The sequence below is a fragment of the Cynara cardunculus genome (genome assembly GCF_001531365.2).
Source record: "Cynara cardunculus var. scolymus isolate 2C chromosome LG 1, CcrdV1, whole genome shotgun sequence".
NCBI classification, from domain to species: domain Eukaryota; kingdom Viridiplantae; phylum Streptophyta; class Magnoliopsida; order Asterales; family Asteraceae; genus Cynara; species Cynara cardunculus.
The window spans coordinates 48,080,883-48,090,432 of NC_037528.1; the positions used below are offsets into that span (position 1 = coordinate 48,080,883).

The 9,550-nt window shown below is 34.5% G+C and overlaps 1 protein-coding gene across 2 annotated transcripts; it reads left to right on the forward strand.

Annotated features, from left to right (window-relative positions):
• The first annotated feature begins 374 nt into the window (after positions 1-374).
• Positions 375-3,139, forward strand: LOC112527013 (pentatricopeptide repeat-containing protein At1g20230). Of its 2 annotated transcripts, none has more exons than XM_025137488.1 (2): positions 375-2,800; positions 2,971-3,139. In XM_025137488.1, the coding sequence occupies exon 1, from the start codon at positions 375-377 to the stop codon at positions 2,637-2,639; it is 2,265 nt and encodes a 754-aa protein (XP_024993256.1). In that variant the 3' UTR covers positions 2,640-2,800; positions 2,971-3,139. The 2 variants fall into 2 exon arrangements, with proteins under 2 accessions (XP_024993256.1, XP_024993265.1); XM_025137497.1 differs by having other exon boundaries at positions 2,974-3,139.
• Positions 3,140-9,550: the final 6,411 nt, after the last annotated feature.

Consider the following 9,550-nt stretch of genomic DNA (forward strand, 5'->3'; position numbering starts at 1 on the left):
TAAAAGGTGAATCTGGCAGAAAAAAAAAATCTGCCTCTCAATTGTTCCAAAACCCTCGGAATGATTTTGTATCCTAGATCTCCTTTAACCCTTCAGCGCCCTAATTTCATTGTAAACAATTACATTTCATTTTATACTATATCATGAAAGCCTCTTAATCTTCTGACTTAATCATTTTGCACCAAATCATTCAGCAACTGTCAAACAACCCTAAGTCAATGTCCAATTAAGACTGGTTCTTACAATAAAAAAATTTATATGATTTTATAAATAAAATATGTAATTATTTTATTTTTATCTTTTAAAATGTAAAAAATCTAAAGAAAATGCAAATGAAGGAGGTCAGCGGAGGCTGAAAAGAGCATACGGCAGCCATGGCAAGGCAAGCTCTACGAGTGTTCGATAATCATCACATTCTCAACTCCCTTGATACAACTACTACTTCTCTTTCACAAACGCGTCAAGCTCACGCCCAAATCCTCCGATCAGGCCTTTTTATCGATACCCATTTCACCACAAAGCTTCTTTCTCTCTACGCCAATCACCTCCGCTTCTCAGAAGCCAACCTCCTCATTAACTCCATTGAAAACCCAGATGTCTTCTCTTTCTCCACCCTCATTCACGCTTACCCAAAGCTCGGTCGTTTTGGTGATGCCATTGTTTTATTTTCTCGTATGATATCTCATGGGTTACTGCCTGATACCCGTGTCGTTCCTTCTGTTATTAAAGCTTGTAGTGGGCTATCGGATTTGCGAGCTGGGAAACAGGTTCATGGGTTTTGTGTAGCTTCTGGGCTTTGTCAAGATTCGTTTGTTCAGTCTTCTTTGATTCATATGTACGTAAAATGTAGTCAGCTGAGATATGCACACAAAATGTTTGATTTAATGATTCAACCAGATGTTGTCTCGTGTAGCGCTTTGGTTTCGGGTTATGCTCGACAAGGGTATGTGAGTGAAGCCAAAATGGTGTTTGGTAGAATGGGAGAGTTGGGAATTGAGCCTAATTTGGTATCTTGGAATGGCATGGTGGCAGGATTTAACCAAAGTGGACATCATTTGGAGGCTGTGATGATGTTTCAGAAAATGTACTTTTTTGGTTTTAAGCCTGATGGAACAACTATATCGAGTGTTCTTCCTGCTGTTGGGGACTTGGAAGATCTTTTGGTTGGTGTTCAGATACATGGGTGTGCAATTAAACAGGGTCTTGGATCAGATAAGTGCATTGTTAGTGCCCTGATAGATATGTACGGGAAATTTGCATGCACTATGGAGATGTCACAGGTGTTTGATGAAATGCCTCATACTGATTTAGGTGCTTATAATGCTTTGGTTTCAGGGTTTGCTAGAAATGGTTTAACTGATGAGGCACTTGAAGCATTTAAGCAGTTAAAAGATCAAGGATTGGAATTGAATGTTGTTTCTTGGACGTCAATCATAGCTTGCTGTTCACAACATGGAAAAGATGTTGAAGCTCTTGAGCTTTTCAGAGAGATGCAAGATTCTGGAGTGAAACCGAATGCTGTAACGATCCCTTGCTTACTTCCAGCATGTGGAAACATTGCAGCATTGATGCACGGGAAGGCAGCACACGGATTCTCAATTAGAAAAGGGATTATGGATGATGTTTATGTGGGAAGTGCTTTAATTGACATGTATGCCAATTGTGGAAGGATACGATCCGCTCGGCTTTGTTTTGATAGGATGCCAGTTCGTAATATAGTTTGTTGGAACACAATCATGGGAGGCTATGCAATGCATGGAAACGTAAATGAAGTTATTGAAATATTCCAGTTGATGCAGAAAAGTGAGCAAAAACCAGACCTTATAACTTTCACTTCTCTGTTGTCTGCATGTAGCCATAGCGGTTTAACAGAAGAAGGTCAACGGTATTTCGATAGCATGACAAAAGAACATGGAATTAAACCGAGGGTGGAGCATTATGCGTGTTTGGTCACCCTTCTTGGGCGTGCGGGTAAGCTCAAAGAAGCTTATTCTACCATCAAGCAAATGCCTTTTGAGCCCGATGCTTGTGTTTGGGGGGCTTTACTTAGTTCTTGTAGAGTTCACCATAATCTGACCTTGGCTGAAGTGGCTGCCCACAAATTATTTGAATTAGAACCAAATAATCCCGGGAATTATGTTCTATTATCTAACATTTATGCATCTAAAGGATTATGGAAAGAGGTAGATAGAGTGAGGGATTTGATGAAGTCCATGGGAATGAGGAAGAATCCTGGATGTAGTTGGATTGAGATCAAGAACAAGGTGCATATGCTTTTAGCTACGGATAGATCTCATCCTCAAATGGCCCAAATATTAGAAAAGATGGAAACTTTAAGCATGGCAATGAAGAAATTAGGGTATTTGCCGGTTACTTCATATGTACTACAAGATGTCGAAGATCAGGAAAAGGAGCATATTCTTTGTGGGCATAGCGAAAAATTGGCCGTGGTACTTGGTCTTCTGAATACTTCCCCAGGGTCAACGCTTCAAGTGATCAAAAACCTCAGAATTTGTGGGGATTGTCATACCGTTATAAAATTTATATCGAGCTTTGAACACAGAGAAATATATGTTAGAGACACAAATCGTTTTCATCACTTCAAAGATGGACTGTGTTCATGTGGGGATTATTGGTGACTGATATATGCAGGTTTCATGAGAAAGTGAGTTCAAAATGAGTGGAAACTTACGTTGTGAAAGAGAGAAGATTTGTTGTAATTGTAGCGTAAGTGAAGGTTGCAGTTGCGTTGATGATCATGGCACTCCAAGAAACACACATCCAAACAGTAACAGCCATGGTTAGTAAAATCTTATACATATGTTGTACATTTCAAAGTTTATGATCTAGAGAAAGATATTGGCATCAAGTTATGTGCTTTATATTTGACATTCTTGAGTGAATCTTAAATTTTATTTGAGCATAAGAACTAAAGTGGCAGCTTGATGATGCTAATAATTTGTTAAGCAGCAGATTCTGAAGCCGGATGATATTGCTTACATGCAGTAGGGAGTGGCCGATAAATACTTTCCAGGTGTTCATCTAACTTCATTTCTTTTGAGAAATCATTTTGATCATGCTTTAGATGCTAGGATAGTTGGATTGATGTGCTCTTTTAATTTGAAATGAATGACTGAAACTTCAGGTCTCTATTGTATAGTTGTTTTCAATGGTTCCTGTTATTCATAATGAATAGTCTATTGGTTGTCTATAAGTTTCCAGTAAAAGAACCTAGAGATCCACATCTGCAAAAGTTCCCATTTTCGTAGTTGGTATCACCATTCTTTAAGGTGAGACGGAACAATAGATCATCATTATATAACAAATTATAAAAGCCTTTTCTGTGGATTCCTGAGACTTGTCGATGACATGAACAGAAGATTTCATTCTCACCACCTCATTTACTAGTGTACCCCCCAAGGGAATACACACACTAAGGTAGCGCCAAACGTGGGACAGTGGGTTTTGTCCCATGGTGTGGTGTCCCACCTTGTCCCAAGTTCTTGTCCCTGTCCCATGTCGCGCCAAACGTGGGACAGTGAGTTCTTGTTCTGTCCCATGTTGCGCCAAACATGGGACAGTGGGTTTTGTCCCGTCCTATCCTGTCCTGTCCCATGTACCAAACGCAGCCTAAGAGAACTTGGAATAGAGTTCTTGTCACTCACTCACTCTATGAATTCATATATAGCGAAACTAAATATAGAATCACGAGTTGTGGAGATGGAGATGTTAATACAGAACTGCAATGCTCTTTCTTATGAACATCATTGTTGATGGCGATTCTCGTCCTCACTTTTATGAGCTTCTAGTGATGCTCCAAAACTTGCAAGCAATGCAAGAGGGGTTGGCCCCCATTGAACCACCACAAATGTGAAAGTGAGAAGAGACCATGTGAGAAGTTGTTTAGATTTTGTGGAAGGGTAAGCTCTTTATTAGTTAGGCTAAAGGGTAGATTGGTATTTCGTATCGTTTCTGCCTGATTGGTCGTTAGATAGCGCTGTAGTTGGAGTTTGTTTATTTGCCTTGTAGTGTTACTATAAATATGATTGTAATCCTCTTGATGATGCAAGAAAATTGACTCTAATTCTCTCAATGTTTTGTTCATTATACTTTTCCCTTCGGCTCTCGTATTTATAGTTTTAGCTTTATTTACTTCGGACTTTGACGGCATTACCTGGGTATCTCTTTTTTCCGAATAAATGATTCATCGAAATAATGAGTCACTGTTGATATCGACATATCTGATAAATGCTAGGGACTTCATCTATGCTATCCTTTTCCTTCTTGTTGCTGCATATATGTTTGTACACGTCTTCTATTTGTTTTCCGGGCCTTTACTGAGTTAAAGACATAGTTCAAGAAGGTCAAATCTTTGACGAATTTGTTAGGCAAAACGTGACATAATAAAACAAAAACTTGTCTCATGACATTAGACTCGACATGACAAGATTGAGTAGAACAAAAATACATTTTTTTTCTCCCACCAAAGTGGGTGAAACAAAATTCAGGAAGATGAGATAAGACTGGTAAATTACTAAACTATCCTCGACAAATTACAACCCTAACACGTTTTACAATTCTTTCACCCCCTATCTTATTGTTGCTCGTTTAGTTTAGTCCAGTCTGTGCACCCAACTATCATCCACCCAAGTCTTTAAATCTAATAATTGTTTATTTGAAATTTAGTACTAACAATGCATATGTTTTTCTTTCTTTTTTTGTAGTGACGATGAATCATGTGAAAATAGGAGTTAAGATGAGTAATATAAGAAGTGATTTTGGACCCTTGATCACTTTTAATTAAACGTTGATCTAATGGTTCAAATGAAGTCTCAAAATAACCCATGAATTAGTTTAGAGGGGTATTTCTTTGTTCCATTATCAAGACAGCTGTGGTTTTGTTGGAAATGGATGTTATCTTGTCATTTAATTTTCAATGTGTTTGAAGGCTTGTAGAAGTTTCAAATTGAAATATAAACAGAGTTTTTAAAGAATTAAAATTCAAAATCTTAAAAAAAAAATTATATTTAACTCCATCAACGTGTCTCTGTTTTAGAGATTATAATATTGATTATATTATTATTATATTCATAAAGCCCAAACTTCATGTCGATGTGAGTGCTTAAGATCAGCTTATTTCATACATTTAATAAAATATTATTTATCTTTAATAAACATTTAATTTCAAAGTTTCTTATTAGTGAGAATACAATAAAAAAAATATTTCTCTCTCATAGTAATCATTTTTAGGAGTTTTCTAAATTTGGAGAATTTCACTCTTTATGTTGTTTTCTCCATTTTGGATAATCTGCTGGAGCAAAATTTTGTTCAAAATTCGAAAAACTTTTTTAAAAAAATCTGTTGAAGATGCTCAGCAACATTTTCGGTTTTCCCGGTCAAGATTGTTATTCTTTCTGCCTCTCACGTTCTTGTTCCCTGTCCTCCATTTCGAAATTAACCACCAACAGAAGCAGCTTCTTCTTATCCTTTAAGGCGAGTTTTGAGTGTCAGCAATGACGGCGGGAGATAGGGAAGATGATGAAGTAACCACACAGAGGAGAGGGGACTGGAGGTTTTCTGATGAGTTTTGGGCGTTGGTGGTGATGGCAGGAGGTGGGGAAGATGATAAAGCAACCATGGTAGAGAAGGATTATAGTTACAAATTTGGTGCATGCACATTATCATCCCACCACAGAACCACCATTATAGTTACAAATATGGTGCATTGTGCAGATTGTCATCCCACCACAAAACCACCATCAGAGTTTTAGATTTGGTGGAGGAGGATTATAGTTACAGATTTGATGCACACTGTGCATATGAAAGTTTACGACGAACTTGATCGTTTTATAGACGTGTATTTCATCATGGTGTTCACAATATTTATATACCATAAAGTTGTTCAAAAAGTGGTTCACAATGTGCTCACAATATTTATATATCATATGGTTGTACAAAAATTGGGGTGGTGATCAAACGTGTTAGGGATGAAAAAGAGAAGAGAGGAAAATTACAAATACCCATATACCCTTTATCTATTTATTTTAATTCAAAATTTAAAAAATTAATAATTTTCTAATTTATTATGATTTTATGGCTTATATTGGATCTCACAGTTACAAAGATCTCAAAGAAAGCGTGCGCACACACACACACATGGAGAGGGGGGGGGGGGAGAGAGATGATCATTTACAAACCGTCATCTTAGCACAAACTTTGCAAATTTTAATCTCAACCGTCCATCTAGTCCAATGAATATTTGGTTCAATGAATATTTCAGTTGTTCTGTAATATAAAGTGTTGATCATAATAAATAAACTCTGATAATCTTCCATAAATGAACCCTCATCAATTCCATAAATATTTCAATTAATTGGTTTGTATAGTTTATACTAATGGTTGAGTTTGTAAACGAGACCACCTCTCTTTTTCTCCCACCCCCCTATATTACAAAATTGGTTATTTTTATATGTCTTGTTTTGTCCAATCATGTCTTACAAACACTGAAAAACTATCATGTCCTATTATGTTATGTTATGTTCTGTTCTATCTTGTTCAGTCATGCCTTCTATGAGCACCAAACACACTATAACTGATCATGATAAACGTTTTTAACATATTTTAAAACATTATTATAAACAAATCCAGTAAAATACCAACTAACCTTGTTAGATTATTAAACATGTTTATAGGATTTTATTAAAATTAAGGGGTCATCATTGTTAATAACTTGTACGGATGGTCCATGTGCTAGGATGTGGACTTACAATTGTTTTTAAGCATCTTTTTCCACTTTCTCTATGCTTTTTTATTCTTCATTTAATCGTTATACGCGTAGCTAAATAGACAATTACATGTGAACGGTATGACTTTTATGATACATGTGAAACCAGGTTCCAACATACGTAGAAAAGAAACAGACTGTGTTTTAGTCGATATAAAACTTCAGCACGTCCATTTTAATGAAGGATAGATAGAGGCGGTGCTCCGGAATCTGGAGTCCTTAAGGGTGCGTTTGGTGTCGAGATAAGATAGGATAGAATATGACAAGATATAACAGTTGTTCAACGTTTGGTAAGATAGAACTGTACAAAACATAACAAGTAAAATGACTAATTTACTCATAATGAGTTGTTTATATATTTTGATTAATTTATGTAGTTTATTAATTTTTTGTAACAAAGTATATTATTAGAACGTTTTCACAAAACAACTAAATGACCCCAAAAAAGTTTATGCATTTTTCAATATTTATTTTATCCCTTTCTATATTATTTTTATTATTAATATATAATAAATTACATAAAATAATAAAAATATAGAAATATAGAAATCGTATAAATATAATATTTTGAAGACAGTAAAATGAAAGTTTAAAAAACATAAAATAAAATAAATAAAATTTAAAGAATGAATGAAATGTAAAAAATTGAATTATTTGATGTTTTACAAGATAATTAAATTTTATTTTGAAGTTATATTAGTAAAACATAAGTCAGTTCCACCTTGTTTGATGAGGTAGGGGTGGAACAGACATGTGTCACTCTAATCATGTCTATTCCACATAAAAGTTCTGTTAAACGTGAAACAATAATCCATGTTATGTTCTGTAATGTCTAGTGTACCAAACGCACCGTAAAAGTGGAAGACTACATCTGAGGTATGTGAAATATTATTAGATTGTTCTTCAAAAGAGTCATTTGGAGAGAGAAGAAATATTTCAATATATATAGATTAAAAAATAAACCGTAGATATAGTTGATGTGAGATTTCAAAAAATATTAATAAAAAAAAATATTAAGGGGTTGTTTAACAAATATTTATCCGATGAACACTTACCGGTAAAATTTAACACTATCACTTACTTAATGGTTAAGATTTTAGTCTACTAAAACGACATCATATATAACAAAGCGCTAACCGTAGTAAGAGTCGTCAATCTCACTTACCGGGTAAGAGGTTCTTCTCTCGCTATTATCAGGTAAATTTTTTTGTCTTTATCATATTCATCCGGTAAAATAATATGACTTGATAAATACTTACCCAGATAAACATTTGATAATTAAAAAACCCAATTAATTTGGTGATAAAAAAAATTATAAGTTGATAATTTGTATTTATGTGTCATTTTGATGCTTTGACTTGTACGGCCCTTTCTTAAGGGTTCGTCACACATGGCCAGGAAGCCATTGGATCAGAAATTAATAATATACCGAGTATTATTATATGTTATATTATTAGAAGTTTATATCGACCAGACGTAGGAGCCATGTACTAAACACTTACCTGTTAAGCATTTATCGATAAAATTCAATATTATTATTTACTTATTGGGTAAGATTTTAGTCAACAAAAATAGCTTTCTATGCATCAATTTATCCGGTAAGAGCTGACCGTGGTAAGAGTCATTGCCCTCACTTACTGGGTAAGACTCTCAGTCCTTGTCTCGTTCTTATCGGGTAAGATTTTTGGTCTTTAATATATTCATCCGGTAAGATAATATAACTTGGTAAGCGCTTACCCAAATAAACATTTGGTAAACGGCATTTTGAAATAATCTGTACTCGTCTAGCCCTCTCATATGCCTATCCTTTATTGACACTTTAGGACAATATACCCGTCTAACCTCCATTTAAAGGGTGTGTTAGAGTCACGGCTTGACTTTGACCATTTTTCTTCATTATGTTGGAACTTTTCTTCTCTCTTTAGCAATGAGTTGTTTATTTACCTCTTAATAGTTCCATTAAGAGATAATCTCTGAATCGTTAAGGGTTAAATCTTGTTTGACAAAAAAAAAAATCTGCCTCTTAATGGTTCTAAAACCCTCTAAATTATTCTGTATCATCGATCTCCCTTAACCATTAAGAGTCCTAATGTCATTGCACACAATTACCAAACAATTATATTTCATTTTACACTATATCACGAGAGTCTCTTAATCATTCTAACCACTTAATCATTATGCACCAAACCATTCAGCAATTGTCAAATAGCCCCTAACTCTTTTAGAGAGTTATACAGGGGTTCTACGTATTATTACATATGTGACGGTATTTAGTTGATTATCAGATAACTATTTAAAATATCATATAATAATAATAAATAAAATAAATTTATGGATTGAAATGGGTAATATCAATAATATATTTTATTTATAACTGTGGCTGTCTGTTTTAATCTTGTGCGCATCTTGACTAATTTTGTTAAATACAAAAATTAACAGCCTTAAACTTGAAGAGCAAAGCTAAACTCTCACCGTTAGAACTACCCTAAAGGTTATAACTATTGTTAATGATATTTGATCTGGATTAAAATTTTCTCAACAGATAAGGTCGTGCTTAAGACAGCTTAAAGAAATTGTCGTATTTATTTGCGCAAATTCCATGAAATGTAATTTACGTGTCGGTAATTTTATAAATGTTTAATTCTAAGAATACGTTTTTGAAAAACACGTTAAATTCTATTTATATTACGTCAATACCATGTTGAAATTAGATACTAAAGTAAATATTTTGCAAATCATATACTTTTAAATATAAATATTAATCAA

Excerpts from the sequence above, each read along its gene's own strand:
- LOC112527013 (XM_025137488.1), top strand. The coding sequence starts at position 375 with ATGGCAAGGCAAGCTCTACGAGTGTTCGATAATCATCACATTCTCAAC.